The sequence below is a fragment of the Argiope bruennichi genome, chromosome 2 (assembly GCF_947563725.1).
Source record: "Argiope bruennichi chromosome 2, qqArgBrue1.1, whole genome shotgun sequence".
Lineage (NCBI taxonomy): Eukaryota > Metazoa > Arthropoda > Arachnida > Araneae > Araneidae > Argiope > Argiope bruennichi.
Genome location: NC_079152.1, coordinates 137,178,247 through 137,195,782, shown reverse-complemented (window position 1 = coordinate 137,195,782; position 17,536 = coordinate 137,178,247). Strand labels below are relative to the sequence as shown.

The 17,536-nt window shown below is 31.4% G+C and overlaps 1 protein-coding gene across 3 annotated transcripts in view; it reads right to left on the bottom strand.

Moving 5' to 3' along the window:
• Positions 1–17,536, bottom strand: part of LOC129990133 (twitchin-like) — a 111,337-nt gene that overhangs the window by 5,911 nt on the left and 87,890 nt on the right. For all 3 annotated transcript variants that reach the window (XM_056098128.1, XM_056098129.1, XM_056098130.1), the window contains 7 exons: positions 16,783–16,927; positions 15,477–15,661; positions 7,879–7,960; positions 3,770–3,973; positions 3,189–3,369; positions 1,734–1,894; positions 464–616 (listed from right to left, as the gene is read on the bottom strand). In XM_056098128.1, coding sequence (XP_055954103.1) covers positions 464–616; positions 1,734–1,894; positions 3,189–3,369; positions 3,770–3,973; positions 7,879–7,960; positions 15,477–15,661; positions 16,783–16,927 — 1,111 coding nt within the window. The remainder of the gene's footprint in view (positions 1–463; positions 617–1,733; positions 1,895–3,188; positions 3,370–3,769; positions 3,974–7,878; positions 7,961–15,476; positions 15,662–16,782; positions 16,928–17,536) is intronic.

Here is a 17,536-nt window from a genome sequence, read left to right as displayed (position 1 = left end):
TCCTTCGATTGCTTCATTACTAAAGAAATATTCTATTTAATATCTGCATAGATGATTAGAAAAAGTGAAGTGATAATATTGCGAAACTTAGAAAATATATGAACCGGATATTTACGTTTTTGAAGTCAATGCCTGTATGATGTATGATGTCATGGACAGGTCGCGATTAGAAAGATCCATGTACGCAAGGAATATATACAAAACAATTAACATAACAAGGTTTTAACATCTGGTAATTTCACAGAATCATGTCCATGCAGTTATATCTAAACTATTTAAGTGAAATATAACCACTATTTCTGGCGAACTACGTGGTCACCAAAGGTGACTAGGAAGCATTAAGATATACTCAATAACGTCATTCTCAGAAGCAGTTCAACCCGCGAAAGTTAACCTGTCTTTAATAATGAATATTTATAAATGAAAAACTGATTAAATCCGAGAAAAAGTTGAAATACAATACCTGACATTTTTAACCAACAATTTTGAAATGAAGTCCTTGGCGTCGTCTGAAATCTCATCAAAAGCTTCGTCGTCAAAATCCATCTCTCCACGAGTAATATTAGCGAATGTTTCGGTGTCGTTATCACCCATGAATGGCGATAAACCTGAGAGACTGCAATGAAGGAGGGAAAAGAAACATTTTCACACAAAATAGTAAGCTCATTTAATACATTTCTAAGTCCACATTTTTTTGCAGAAATTAATACCTACTGCGCTACTTTGAAGTATACTTTCCTTTTATTATAATGCTATGACTATAGTTTATTAAATTAGGATCGTATCATTGCACATCATATAGGTCAGAATTACAGCACATAAAGCGCGTTTCTTCATTCTAGCAAGTTATTTCATTTTGACACGGTACGGTTTACGGTAGATTTGATTTGGTTCAGTTTGATTAATATCCAGTTTTGAAGCTTTGAAAGAATTACTAAGACAATGGCTTAGGATGAGTAATCAGCGCCCAAGTAATAAGTTATTTTGCGCGTGTGTATGCACAGTCGTTATTTAGGAATTGCAAAAGGCGCCTGGGGCATTTTTTTATGATATTTCATTTTAAAGAGTAGTAAAAACATATTAATATTTTCTCTGTCTGGGGCCTCCGTATATCTGATGACCGGGGCATCTATACCTTTCTTGCCTCGACGGTTGCTGCGTTACTGTATTGAAGGTAGATTCGATATATCATTTGCTTGTGGAATGACAACTCTGTAACAGAATATATATTCCATTTTACCAACCCTTTATACTTGATAAGTAAGTTGACCAGATTTTGATTTCAAACCAGAGTAGAAAACTATGCTATTTAGAAAAATAAAATAAATATTTTTAAAAATTACATTTTTTCCTTTTTTTTTTTTTTTTTTTTTTTTTTTTTTTTTACTTTCCATACTTTTTATAAGAGTATTTTAAATCCCATCTATGGTGGAAGTATCGGGACGGATTTTTGAAAGCTTCTTTGCATTTCCATATCTTCCGAAAATACGTCGTATGCAACTATTTTATTATAAATAATTGAGCAATAAAAATGCTATTCGTTGAGGCATTTCACGAGCACCTAGTTGCCAGATTTCTTCTTAATGATTTGTTTAGTTTATGAAGTCAAAGAAAATCCTTTTTTTCCTTCGTACTTAAGGTCTTTGTTAATATGTTAAGTTACGAGCTTCTGCGACACTTTCTTACTTAAATAAGTTTTACGAGTTGTAAGGCAATTACAGAAGATGACTTACAGGACATAACAAATGACGCCAACACTCCACATGTCGCTGGCAGGACAGACGGGCTCGTAGTTGATAACTTCAGGAGCCACGAATTCGGGTGTACCAAATAAAATTCGTAGGCTATCATCCTGTTGGTAAATTCTTGCGAGTCCAAAATCAATTATTTTGATCTAAAAAATACAATTATAAAATGATGATATTATAAAAACATGTTTTAATAACGTAATAATTGGCAAGATGTCTTTATGGCATATTTTTATAATGAAATTTAATAGCAATATTTCCATAGGTTCATAAATACGCTCATCATAAATACGCTCAACTATTTATATGCATCATTTCGATGCCGCTTGATTTCTCATATGTTGTAGGAATTTTTAAAAATGGATATACAAAAAAAGCAGCAGAAAGCCTCATTAAATTTTACATATCAGAATAGACATAGATAATATCTTACCGCAATTGTTAATAAAACATTATAAAATTTATGAAAACTATTATAAGAGCATTCTACACGCAGGATATTTAAAAAAATTAAAGTACATTATTTTAATCGTTTGATAAACACTTTCGATCATTTTTTTACACTTAGAATGCCACATATATAACTGTCTATATTGCATATTTTTCTAATAATGTCTTCTCTATTCTTAAAATATATTGTGTGAATAAGTTCTTGATGCAAAAGCTACTTTTAATACGCTACACTCATGGTTTTAAATGATTTGTATGCAATCTACAATTTATAAAACTGGAATATGATATGAGTATGAAATCCAAGTGCCTAATAAATTATATTAAAACAGAAAAAAACACAAAAATCAAATTTTGAGCTCCTTCTGTAACTCATATTTTTTCATATTTCTTCATGCATTTTTTTAAAATTACGTTCATGCATTTGATTAATAACCAGCTTTGAAGCTACCTGATGGCTATTGAGGATGCACATTGTAATTCTTAAACACAGTCAGACGAAAAGGGCGAACATCTGAATCGTATTCATTATTCATAACACAATGTCTTTTTTTCCCTTAAATTCAATAAATTTAGCGAAATAAATTCAAATTAAAGTTTTAAAATAACTTCCTAAATAATAAAACGTAATCCTGCTTTGAATCTAAATGAAAACCTTAGAAGAATAATTGAATATTTATAGCAAGAAAAGTCGCAAATAGTTTCATAGCAAGTAAAAATAAAGCTTAAATTTTAAAAATACAATGTTTGATAATCAATCAATTATTAATTACAGTTGCACGAAATTAAAAAAAAATATATTATCCAGTTGTGGTGAGAGAGGCGGCGTACTAGCAGAATTTACTAAGTTGATGATTCTGAAAAGAAATGCCAGAAGAAAATCAGCTGAAAACATTCATTGAATTAAAACAAATACTTTTCAAACAAAATAAAAGAAAATATAAATATAATAACTATAATAGTTAGAACCATAATGGAGCTCTCAAGTACCTTATGTGAAGTGCGCGTTTTGCACAGAATGTTTTCTGGTTTCAAATCTAAATGGAGGACATTATTCCTGTGCATATAAGCCACTCCATCACAGATCTGACGCATAAACAGAATACAGTCCTGTTCAGTCAGCACAAAATCGTCTGCGATCACTCTTTCAAACAGTTCCCCACCAGAAATGCTAGAATAAATTTTAAAAAAAATGTCAAATAATGGTTCACTTAGCCTTAATTTTTTAAGATAATTTAATTTAGATTTCTTCAGTATGTAATATGAAAAATAATAAATGTAACTTATTATTATGTGAAATAAAAGTAAATCAACATGTATGTACCATGTCATACAAAGAATTATTCTTAGTTTTTAATTGCATTTTTACATTCCTATGGAAACGATTTTGAGATGATGCTCATGAAATAAGTTCATAATGAGCTAATTTAAGATTTTGCACACAACTATTGAATGAAGTCATGACAATTTGTGACTCGGCCATATATTCATTCATAAAATCAATTTATTACAAATAGTTTAAAGATATACAATTCTTTTATAGTATAAAACGTAACACCATTGTGGCTTACTATTCCATGACCATGATCATGTTTCTTCCGCTCTCGAATGCTGCCAGCACCTGCATTAGCTTAGGGTGATGGAGTCTGCTCATGATTTCGATCTCCTGCCTAACTTTTTCCTTGTCTTTGACCTTTAAACATCGAATCACTTTTGCGGCTCTCGGACGACTGCACGACCTCTCCACACAGCGATACACAGTTCCAAAGCGGCCCCTATTGAGAAGAGAAAATTGCACACACTTTAGAAATTTTCTTCACAAGAATATTAGAATTTTATCTTTAGATGTTGTAAAGAGATGCCTTTGTAGATATCGATCTCACTAAATATTCATACATAATGAGAATAAAAATGCTGTTTTAATAGAATTCATTGGATGTCTTGAGACATTTTCTAAATTCAAAAATTCCTATCCGTTTTTAAAGAAAGATCATTAAATGCATAGCTTTTCTTCACATTTCAAATCCAGTGCACAGTTTCTGTTGCATTCATTCAGATAATTAAAATTTTACAGTTGTCAGAAACGATATACTTGTAATCATCTAGATATAAAATACGTTTTACATAAAATATAAACCATTCAATAAATACCGGACTCTACTCAGAGGACATGCCGGAAACTTGATAGGGCCACTGAATAGCAACCCCGTCCATCACGAAGGAACAAACGACCTTGATGATATGGGGAATTTGCAAACAAAGGACCCTCTAGATAGAAACACATATCGGTCCAGAAAAAAGCAGAAACATTACATTTTTACATTACATATTAAATATTATGACATTAAGAATGCAATAAATACATTTAAAGTAGTTAACGTCTTACATTAGGAGAGAACTAAAGACAAGAGCTTTGATAAAATGTCCTGAATAGAAGATCTAATGAAATTTAAGAGTTCTTCGACGTCAAGGGCCATGCCATTTCTTAGGCATTTGAATCTATGTTCTTGTCGTAGTACATAGGCTTTGATCACGTGATTGACACAGCCTTCTTCGGTGCTACACTGGCAAGTAGAACTTTCGACAAAGAAACGACTTTGATGTACAGAAAATACATCATGTTCAGTATCTATTTGGTTAAAATAAAAATCATTCTCCATTCTGTTAATAAAAACGTTTTTAAAATATTGATAAATAGTTCGTCCCTTGATGGACTTATTCCATGTCTCCTGCCATTTCTTAATAATTAAAGGTTTTGGCTTCATTTCTGAATTGGATTTTGGACTCATGAAAAGCTATTTATTAGGTTTCTCAGTTTAAAGCCCCCTTGGCTAGTGTATCCGCCTTTTTTTCCAATATACTCCTGATGTGCTCTGATCCAGATCATTTTAACACCATGTTCAGCAACTTTTTCTTTTATATCCAATTATTAATTTTTTTGTTTCGCCAACGGAATCAAGAACCCTTAAAGCCGATCTTGATTCAGAAATGATTTTTGCCCCTTTTAAATTGTGTTGAGCGACAAACTCCGGAGCATTTCTGACTATCACCACTTCTGCCATAATGACAGTTGCATTGTCATTCAAGCTAAATGTTCTAGGTTCTTTTTCTTGCTCTTTTTCATACCGTACAAAAGCACAATTCATTTCCCTCCCCCCATTTTTGATCCATCTGTATAAATACAATTACCTTTGGCCATAACATCCACAGAGTAGCTCCATGAAATTCTTTTGACTTTCCATGGTGATATAAATACTTCAAAATCAAAGTTCCGCCTATTGTCTGAATATTATACAGTCTTTTCTTCTCTAATTTAGCCGCCTCCCTTTCTCTTTTAATAATTATATCGACAGGGGAACAACCACTGAGAATTTGAAGTGCCCCTGTGGATGCCGTGCTATAGGCATCTACAGTTAAGATTCTAGTTATGGCAAGCAGTGGAATACATTGTAGCTGTTGAAGTTTATTTATTTGCCCAACTTTTCTAATAAACCAAATATCAGACCCATACGTTATCCTTTTTTCAAATACATTTTTACATATTTTCTTAGCTGTAAGGGGAGTAGAACTCCAAGTTGTCTTGGTCAGTTTATTATTATTATTATTATTATTTAAGTTGTCCTATTTCGTTCAAGTGTGGAATAAGGGATAGAAAGAAAAATTGATTCCCAAGTACTCTAAGTTTTTGGTGTATGGTATTCTCTTCCCATTTAATCTAATTTCTAGAAAATGACTTCTTTCTTTTCTATATTAAACTTGATATATTTGCATATATTTGTGCAAAACTTTTATACATATTTTTTTACTTAATCTTCCATTATTTTCATTATAACTTTGCATATATAGGCAAAATGAAAAGATGCTTTATTTCTTATCATATGCAAAAGCTTGTACTCTAAATTCAGGATTATCCTCAAATGCACAAAGACTCGTTCATAATTAACAACCAAGAATCTGGACCGTAATTTGAGACCTAAGGAACTCCCCGATTATGTTAAGTGAAAATTAAAACTTATAACATCATGCGAGGTTCTAAAAAAATAGAAAAATAAGGGGGAAACTTAATAGCACGTAGCGAACAATTAATTTTTATAGTTCAGTTAAATAGTAGCTGGCTGCTAATTTTTCAGTTATAAGAAAATATAAATCAAATTAGCTTACTTTTCTTTGCAAATTATTGATTTCATGCATTTTTGTTAATGTACCGAAAACTGCAGTGCGTTTCTCCGATCAGTTGGGTCAACTGTTTGCTAACATCTCCGAAATACAATTTCCTAATAACAAGCATTTTGAAGCTTAATGTACATTTTCTTGTAAGTCTGCAACTACTCATTTTTTGCCTTCTAACACTGATGCTCAAAAGGGCAAATTAATTGGGAATTGTTTTCTCCCGAATATTTTAATTGCTCCCTCTATTACTCTTCATTCTTTTAATTTTTTTTATAATTAACGGCTCTAAGAAATTTTAAAAACGATGACACAATTGAAGAAATCTTACTGAAGTAATAAATAAAACTTCTATGTGAGTAAATCATTATGCATTCGAAAGATTGAGCTTAAAACTTCTACAAGTTTCAGTCTCTATTTTCCTGAGAATTCTTCTCATTAAGATCGATAAAAAAAAGCATTTAATGAAATTGACTTCAAGGTATTCTACAGATAACTAACGTTCAGTGCCATTCATTCATTCTATACATTATGCGAATTTTACATCCACAGAAACGAAGAAAATTTGTTTTACCAGGATCATTTCGCGACAAAACAAAACAAAAATTGAATAAATAATAAAATCCTACAGACACGGAGATACTTTAAATAAATAGAGACATGAACTAATAAATGATAAAATTTTCAAGCATTTAAAGTATTTCATAAGAAATGGAAATATATGGCAATGCAATAGCCTCCTCTCGAATAAATTCAGACCACTTGAGAGAGCAGTGGATGCGCGAGACATATTTTTACGTCCTTTTTTCGCTGGGAAGCCAACGTAAAGCAACCGTCGACGAGAAATGGGAGAGGAGAGGAATGTTATTTGATCAGCCTTCGGAACCTCTCCTCTACGCCTACGCGGGTCATCCCTCGCACACACCACTTAACAGATACCGCTTGGAACAGCTGTCTCAGAAAAGAACACTTTGCATATAAAAAAATTATTTTTCTCAGAAAACTTCGCATGTGGAGTACGTGTAAACAGGGATATATATATATACTCATTCTTCAGCCTTTATTGCTTGAATTATCCAATTCTCAATATATATTAAATACAGGTGATAGTTTCGCTATATGAATTGTCGCAGAAAAGCTCAGTTTACTAATCTTTATAAATAATAAAGAAACAAATATTGTCATTTCAAGAGAGAGCAGTTCAGCGATAGAACCATTTCCCATATCAAAAGTCTTCGAAATGTCATAAATCTAAAAGAGAATTTTGAAAGTTTTTTTGCTGTTATTATTGTTTTATCAGTATGAGGCAACAGATTGTGATTAAAGAAATGTATTAAGTAAAAAATTTAATATTTTTTTAAGGTGACACCAGAAATGTCGAATCATCGGGCCTATTACTATTTTCTAACTTAGAAGTCTCTGGTGGTGTTAATGTGAATGAACTTAAAAATGATTCTTACAGACTTTTAAATTTTAAGCTATAAAGAAGAAATAAAGCATTATTAAAACTTACTTTCCCACTTCTTCTTTGAGATCGAAACGTTCTGTGAAATTGTTTCCGCTTTCTATTGTAATTGGAGCAGACAACTCTTCAGCTGAAAATAAAAGGCCTGGTTTTATTTTTTGGGAAAAAAAAACTGAATAAAAATTCAATAAATCTGAAAGAAAATGATATATGATAAATAATAAGGATATGCAAATGATTATGAAAAGAAAAATTTCATTCATTTTATATTAAAAAACTATTCCTTATCAGTTAAGGCATTTAAAAAAAGGTTGTCTATTTAGATTGTTCTGAAATACTCCAATGAAATAAAAAAAAAACATCATTATAAAAAGTAATAATAAAGTGAATATTTCCCTTTTGCAAACAAAAGAGGACTACAACACATTATGACACAAAATGACCTTGGTATGTGCGTGTTGCTGAATCTCTCGTGCTTTACCCCAATGTTTAATAGTTTGAATTGCTCAAGAATGAAAAACGCGTTTTATTCTGAAACCGGAAAAAGCAATAATGGACACGAAATAACGCAATGAATCAAGTCACCGTTCGTTTCTGAAAGATGATTGTGACTAAACAGTTTTAACTCTTAAAACAATAAATAAAAAAAAGCCTTTATCAATCTTTTAAAATAGGAAAACATTTACCACAAATCTGGAGATAAAACCTAAATGCTATATTGCAATTGCAATCACATTTATAATGGATTTTATATAGTAAAATGTCTTTAAAAAATTTTTTTTCATGACTTTATATTCTTTTTGCTTTCTGCTCTTCACGCTTTCAAGTTTTCTATTTTGGCCCAACAAAAGCCAGAAAGAAAAAAAACTATTTTTATTTTTTAGAGAAATGATAGAAAAGTTTTTAAAGATTTTATATTCATTACTAGCTGACCCGGCAAACGTTGCTCTGCCATATAAATGATTTCTAGTGAATAATTTAGTTGTCAATTAAAAAATAACGAATGTATTGTTAAATGTGTGGGGATGGGTTTTAAGGTTTGGGTTAATTATATTAACGTCCCGTTTGAAGCAACACTTGCGCTATTTTGGGACGGACCGCGTCTTTTTGAACCGAGGTCAGCTGACGAGGAGGACACTTGAGCTGGCACCCCCTCTCCACACCACACCAGTAGGAGGACGTTTGATCAGGACGGATTTAACGTGTAACAGAAACATCTCATTCAGCGCACGTTGAACGTCGATAGGGATACCCTAATTACCTAGCGTTATGAAGTATACTTTACGACCTATTCTCATACCTACCAAATACACATAAAAAATTTCAGAAAAATCGATCGATCCGTTTCGGAGGATTACGAACACAAACACCGTGACACGATTTTTATATATTAGATTTATCCATCTTTTATCTTGACACCAAAATAGTTATTACCAAAATTAGTGAAACTTATCCTTTTTTGATCTACAGGACTGTAGTAGCACTATTTTCCACTTTAAAAAATATTTAGCTGGGAACCAAATTCGAGTCACTATGACAATATATCAAATGATACAAATCTACAAAAAAAATTGAATCCCTTCCATGGTATTGGCAAACCATAATTATGAAACATAGATCTTTGGCTCGAATCTCGCGATCTTACGAAATTTATCGTGCACACCTGAGGATTTTTTTTTTTTTTGCAATGCCACGAGATTAAGAGTACCCCAGAATCAACTTTGAGCTTTGGATGTGGGTTTTCCAATCAATTGAGTTACCACCAAACTTCATATAATATATATACAATTTACCGCGTTTACATGCTTATGAAAGCATATACTGATAGACGGGCATTCCCTTGTCGGATCTGGTATCAAATTTGATAAGTGCCTCCACTTTAGAGAAGTTAAATGTGTACATAATGCAGTTCTCTTGGTTATCATGTTAACCCATATTTGGATACCCGGATAGACAGACGTCATCAGAATGGATCGTATGCAAATTTTGATAGAAATCAACAACTTTGATGAAAAATCCATCTCTAATAAATTTCATCAGTTCAAACTCAAAGCGTTTTTGAGTGATCGCGTTCATAAATAGACAAAGAACCAAATATGACGTCACAAATGTGTTTTTCGATCTCAGTGAGGTCTAAACATGAAGATTCGTCAAAATCCTAAATTCGAATTTTTTGACTATTTCAATACTTTGTATAGAAGAAATGAAAAAACACATTTAACAGTTAACTTAATTCTCTTTTCGTATTAATAATATGAAATTTCATAAATATCGTTTTCATATTTCTTCTGAAACAGCTTCAATTTTTGGAAATGCTTTGTTGTACTTTAAGTAAGGTGAATGGTAATGAGAACTTTAACCCTATTCACTCTTATATCTCCTAACAGACACCATTCAAGACAGTAGATAATTTTGATGTCTTATTTATTTGTTTTTTAATTTTGATAGTTAAAAATACCTACAAAATGCTTAGAAAATGTGGATTATTTTTCTTAATTTTTTCAAAAGAATAAAAAAATATTAAATACTTAAGTTTTCTATCGGAATTTTATCGGTACTTTATTATTAAGTTCTTTATCGGATACTTTAAGTTTATAATTTAAAATTAAACTATTTGTAACATGAAACAAAAATTATTAGAATACCTCTTTCATGGACTAGTAGCAGAATAAAAAACGGCAAAACGTTTTCAAAATAAGAGATTTTTCTAATTACACGATACGCAAAATTCAATAATGGATTAAATATTTCAGCACGAATTCTGTTAATTTCCGTCATTTTCTTCATGTAACGTCCACAAGAAGAACTGAAATAAAAGTTCGAAGAATACAATTATTCGAAAAAGTCAGCTTTATTTTAAAATGTAGGGTTTGTTCGAAAATGAATCCGAACATTTCAATTTTGAAACTCTCTAAAAAAATAATTAACAATGCAATGTACAAAAAAAAAGATAAACGTCTGCTTTCTGTATGTAACATAAAAGAAATTAGTGATCAATTGTAAAATCATGGATTTCAGTTTATTTTAAGATTAAAAGTCAATTTCTCTCTCGATAGCTATCAGAATTGAAAATATTGCTTTCAGTATTTTCCAGCACAAATGAGTAAAACTAGATGAAAGTTATAAGATATTCAGTAATAAATAACAAATAGTGTCATTCCATGTTTTGTACGTGCAATTCTTCGTTCGGTTAAAGTAGAGGTAATTTTTCGAAATGTACTGTTCTTCGAATCACTCTAAAATTGAAAATCATGAAAATCAAAGCATGTGGCATGTACGAGTATGATTAAAATATCACAGCAATTAAAACACTGAAAGACAGTGAAATGGTAATGGAAAGTGTTTGCACTGAGCAACAGAAAAAGAGTGTTCCATATTACACAAAAAATGGCTGTTTTTTAAAAACATTTCTCTTTGTTGTGATGGTAGTAACACATTTGTAGCATGCCAGAATTATTTCAAACCTGTCACAGAACCATTAATCTAGTTCATTCAAAGAAAAAGAAACTAAGAATAAAAGCATCCATATAAAATATTTCTTTAAAAGAATGCACATAAATTTCACAAGAAATGAATGACTTATTCTTATTCAAAATGCGATATATGAGAAACAATATACAACTGAAACTTTCTAATACTGATTCTCCAGCGGGAAATCGCAGGAATAAAAACATGAAGACCTTGATAACCACTTATAGCGAAAACACATTGATGATTTTATTATAATTTAACATCTTTATTCCTTTAAAACTAAATTTTGCTTTCACATAAAACCTAATCTTTGTAAAAGCTACGATACATGTTAAAAATAATTTTAATTAAAGTTTAACCTTTGCCCATTACCTACAAATAAATATTCTAATTCCAACGCTGCTGGTATTTTATTTTGAAACGAAAAATGAGACATTTGAAACAGCGTGAACAAACGGTAAGTCTTGATAAACTTACCGAGGCATCAGTTTTAATTAAGAAGCATGTTTTCTTTTCTTTTTTTTTAAAAAAAGAGATTTTTAGTTTGGCTGTCTCATTTTTGATAGCAACAGTTAACAAAAGGTTCGCTTTAATTCCCTAATCTTTGCACCTCCGCGTCACACGAGCATCGAATTATAGCTTCTCAAATGTATAAGATGAAATTAAGTCACTCAAAAATTCACCCAATCTATTTGATACAAAAATCACGTATAATCCGCAAGCACATCAAATATTGTTTGGACTCTTAATAGAATCAGTAAGACAACGCATTCCAGAAACGGAAGGTGTGATTTAGTTAAATTATTAAAAAAGCAATGCAGTTCAAGAGTCACTTTAGATACTATTGTCTATTAGAATCGTGCAAAAAATTTCAGATTTATATTTTCTCTATTGCACAAGGAATGTGCGATTAGTGCATGCTTCAATAACAAGACAAAAATATCTGAAATATGACATGTTTTGATCTTGAAAAGCATCCAAATATTTTTTAATGGAGAATCTCACTGCTTTTTTAGTATTTTTTTTTAAGTTTCCCTATTGTATTGTTTCATATTCTATAATACAAATGTCTGCTACATAAAAAATTATATAATTTGAAAATGTCTTCAAAATGTGCAAATTCCTTAAAATTTACGAAAAAAATGCAATATTTTGACGATTTGAAAGCTTTGATTTATTTCAGCGTTTCATAGTTTTTATGATTAAAATGAGGTCGAAACAGGTTGAATAACTGAAGTCTCTTAACATGTTCGTTACTTCGACTTTCCTTCCATTAAGCACCTCCAATTCAAGTCATTCATGTAATGGAGAAAATTCCTTTGATATATCATAACTGTAATAGCAAAGATGCCATTCAAATTATAAAATAGGTATGAATCACAAGCGATTCATATGGCAGCCAAAGTGTTTAAATTATCAAATATATTTAATAACGTGTTTATAATTTAGTTCACTGGCATTATTTTTCAAAACTTTACTTGTAGGAATAATCTCATTTATGGACACCATTGGCACTGGAAACACCCCTCCCCTCGAAATTCTCACCAATAGGCCCACAAAGTAATCTTTAAGTCAGCTATTGTCCCATCCAAATGCTGAAGAACAGAAGAAGGTGACAGAAGAGTAAATTAATTGAAGTAAACAGACAGCCCACTGCAATGATTATCCGCCATCTCCTTTCCATCCATTAATCCATCCATCTCCACTCTAATATTAATATTGTTACCATCATAGTCATCGACGTCTAAGTAAAATTCATTTTTCATGTAGGAAGCATAATATATTATATTAATGAGTCTGGCAGATATGGAATTCGGAGACACAAGATCATCACAAACCGAACCAGGATCTTTGATGACAGAACGATGTTGCTTCTTCATTGTTCGGCGAAATTGTCTTGATCCATTCCATTTTGCAACGAAATTGCTATCTTTTTTCCGTCAAACCAAATAAATCACTTCTATCTGTAACTCTTTTCATTCCTAATTTTATAACAATGAACACATTTGGTATTATTCATTTTAGTTACTAAACCAATGTCTTGAATCATACTCAGTGCTGTAGCAGATGCTATATGTTCCAAGATTCCATTGCGATCACTATTTTATGCTACAGCTCTTAGCTTTATTCTCACTTGCTATAGAGATTTCTTCGTCAAATAGGTTGCCTTTTCATCAATAGGTTTCATTCATAGGTTTTCACCAATAACTACAGGATCGAGCTCGTCCCTATCGACCCTTACGGCTAGAATGGGTTTAAGAACTCCCCACTTTGAAACGTAGCTTTTTCTTTCCTCCTTTTGTTGTGTCCTTTGTATCTAAAGTACCATTTTTTTCTAACCCATGCTTCTCCAATAAAGGTAAATAAATATTTGCCCGGTGAGGGGAATTTTGTTAAGTTTCTTATATGCACAATTAATACAAATGAGACACTCGCAGAGGTCTACGATCTCTTTACAAAAGCAATCCATTTCATTTTAAATTTACCTGCAAAGATGTTAAAAAGCCTGTTTGGATTTCAAACCCAATCCTTTTTTTTATTTTTTATGGATTGGTTTCTTTTTATCTCCATGGTAAGACTGCCCAAGATAATAATATTTAAGACAGATAATACCGACGAACTGGTCAAACGTATAAAAAGAAACTGTAAAATTTGATGCCTTATGAAAAATAGTTTCTACTTATTTTAAACACTAAATAATTAACAACTGAAATGCTATTTTTTCCTTTGTTTTTCACCATTCTTGCTATTTTCAAAACAACATTGGAGCACATTTTCGCATGTAAGAAGTTTCTTTGGAAGCTGATCGTTTCCAAATGTAGAACATTAAAAAGAATGTGTCATAATTTTTTGGACATTGACGAATGCATTCGCAAACGAACTGAGTAGAATAGATCAATCAATATCAAACGTTATTGAGAAATTCTAATGATAAACATAACGTACAGGGAATTCATTCATAAAACGGTGATTGATTCTCAGACATTTAAAAGACAAACACAATAGACAACTATTGCAAGATAGAGGTGTCAGTGAGGCGTTAGACACCAGAATAAGTTGCATGAACAAACGGGAGTTGCGCGCGCAGTTGCCAGTTGAGCGGCGGGTAATGAATTCAAAACAAATGCAAGGCTTATTCTGACGCATCAATGCTGCTCTATTTTTAAAATTGCTTAGATGTTGTTTGATTACCTTTGTGGTTATTGAGGATCCTTAAAGACTGAGATAAATTTGTTTTTAAATTTTATAAAATGTGTTGTAATAAATGTAAAATGTTAGCAAACTTTTGTGTTTTGAAAGGGAGTTGCGCGATAGGAAGATATTCTTTAAAACGATTTTCCTTTTTCACGTAGTCGTACTCAATGCAATTGTTTTCAAAATAGCATTAAAAAATGCAGAAGCAAAACTTTAAAACTACTAAAAAACAATGAAGGAATGAAATCTCCTTTTTTTGTGAATATTTGGACGCTTTGTGCAATTGACGTATATTATCAGATTTTAATATATTTTTTTCCTTTTGTTATTTAAATACGTATAGTCGTCAACAACAAAAAAAAACATCTAACTTTATTATTTATAATAGCATCTTCATAAAATTAGTGGAAATGAATTAAAGGGGCAGGTTTCTGATTATGAACTAATTTACAGACTATGAAACTGATTAACCTAGTTTATTAACTACCATCTCAAAATTTTTCCCATGACGGAAATTTTTCATTCATTCGATTCAGCAGCTCTTTTTTATGTGTATGTACCTCATTTCTTTCCGAAATTTATAATAAATCTTCAGGCATATTTAATTTCGTTTCCTGAAAACTCCACCAAAATAGAGGCAACCCACCTGGCACTATATATTAAATAAACCACTACATATTAATAGAAAAAGACTTTTCAAGTTTTTATCGCAAGAATAACAGAGCAGCAAACAACTTATTATTTTTTTATGCAATCCATCTCCATGTCATAAAAAAAAATGTTTTTTTAATAAGTTGTAAAATATTATTCATTATAACTATTTATGAAGTTTATGAATAATTTTTTGTGCAGTTTCTTTTGTGCGATCTCCATTTACCGCACAAAAACAATTTTGACTATTCTTAGTGTAAAAGATTTAAAGTAACGAAACAAAGAATATTTAGCACATCACAAAAAATTAAACTAAATCTCGAACTCACCCGGTTCTTCTTCTTCTGACGACTCATCATTAAGGAAGTCATCAAGGCGGATAATTTTAGATTCCTTGCTGGGGTGGCTGGTACCATACCTGTTTTCGGCACGCACCCGAAAGATATAGCGCTGACCTTTAGACAACCCAGGAACCGAACAGCTGGTATTGACCGAAGAGGCCACTTTATGCCATCTACAAAAGTAAAATAGAAAGTGAGTTTCACGAATTTTTCACAACTCATGTCTTTCGTAACGATCATGACGACCGATTTTAATTCCTTAACAGCCCAGCTCCATGTAGCAATTTTTTAAAAGTTAGGTAATAAAAATATCATAACAATGAAATGATTGTTATTGGATTTTAATGACTAGATTTAAATCCAGTAGTAAAATTATATGATTCCGTTGCTGGTTAAAATACAGAGACACTTCGTTTATCAAATCTTTGCACAATTTAAAATTCATGTCATTGTCCATATGTTTTGTATTTGCCAGTGCAGTATGAATGAGATTCATATTGCTAAAAATTTCATGTTTATTTTATTCACTTATATCTAATTTTTGAATTCTTTTTCTATATATGAGGTCAGTGGTTTCGTAGGCATTTCCAGAACATGAATTGAAAGCAAAAATTTGAATCCTGTATTAAAGATTTACCACTTTATTCCTCTGAAGTAATAAGAAAAAAAATATATAAGTTTATTTTGTTTCATCAATGATATTCTACCCAAATTGAGTGTATATTAAAGATTATTTGTAGAGATCAAACCATCCTTAATAGATCAGAAATTTTCAAAACTTTTGAAATTTATTTTGCAGACAAAATATCTCTATATTATTTTCCACTTTCAATTGGATTTCTATATGAAAGCCAAGTTACAGAAATAAACTTAAATCAGAGATTCAAATTCCAGAAACATTCTTGTATCCTAATCTTCATTTCATTGCGGAATGAAAAATGGTTCAAGACTTTTAGAATAGAAGTTTTGATGATTTAAAAAAAAAAAAGAGTTTTCAGAATTATTCAATTTCAACAAGAATTTAACCATCTTATTATATGAAAAAGTGAGTTACAAACAAGATAAATTTAGTAACAGATAAACTGTAAATATGTATGTTTTTAAAAATTATAAAATATTTATCAATATCTGATTATGCTGATTCGATCAAATGAATTTAACTGATAATATGAATGAATTAATTTCAAGCAATTTACACAATCCCATAACCGTTCCCGTAAGTTATCTTCTGGGATTTCAAGTTCAGCACATCCAGTTCATGTTACGCAATGCATATAATTAGGAAATGTCATACTTTTTATCGGGTAGCGTACACATCTCCACAACATATCCCGTGACCACGCTGCCACCATCATACATGGAGCCATACCAGCTGAGAACAAGAGAATGGTCGGTGACTTCACTGGCTGTTGGTTCTCCTCCGGGTGGTTCGGGAAAACCTGACGAAGCAAAGAGAGCCATGAATTATATCTCAAGGGAAAAAAGTGACTGTTTAATTGTTGCATTAAGTTTGAAATGTAATTCTTGCCAAATTTTGTGCAGCATGTCTGTATGCGAATTTTTCCTATGAAGATTCCGTAAAAGATCGTATTTATGTGCCTCCAGGTCCAGCGAGCATGACTGATTTGAAAGCCCGTATCACAGCTGCTACCGCCAGCATCGATATAGACATGCAACATAAAGTCTGGCAAGAATTATATGTCAGACTTGATGTACGCAGTATAACAACACACACATATCGAGCATTTGTGAGGCGTACATTCAAAACGTGCTTATATTACCTCTGCATGTATGTACATTTTCAATGAATGCATTTATTTTGACTTATCTCGTTTATTGACTAAATACAGAATCATACCATGACTTGCAAGCAGTATACAATCAAGAATTAAACATTACTTGCAAGGCTATTACCAAACATAAAAGTTACTATTTTTGTGTCATTTCACGTTAAGAATTTTATCACAGCATAATATTTATTTTAAAGAGAACTCAAGCAACTGTAATTAAGTCATGAACTTCTACAATTAAGTTAAATTTATTCTATA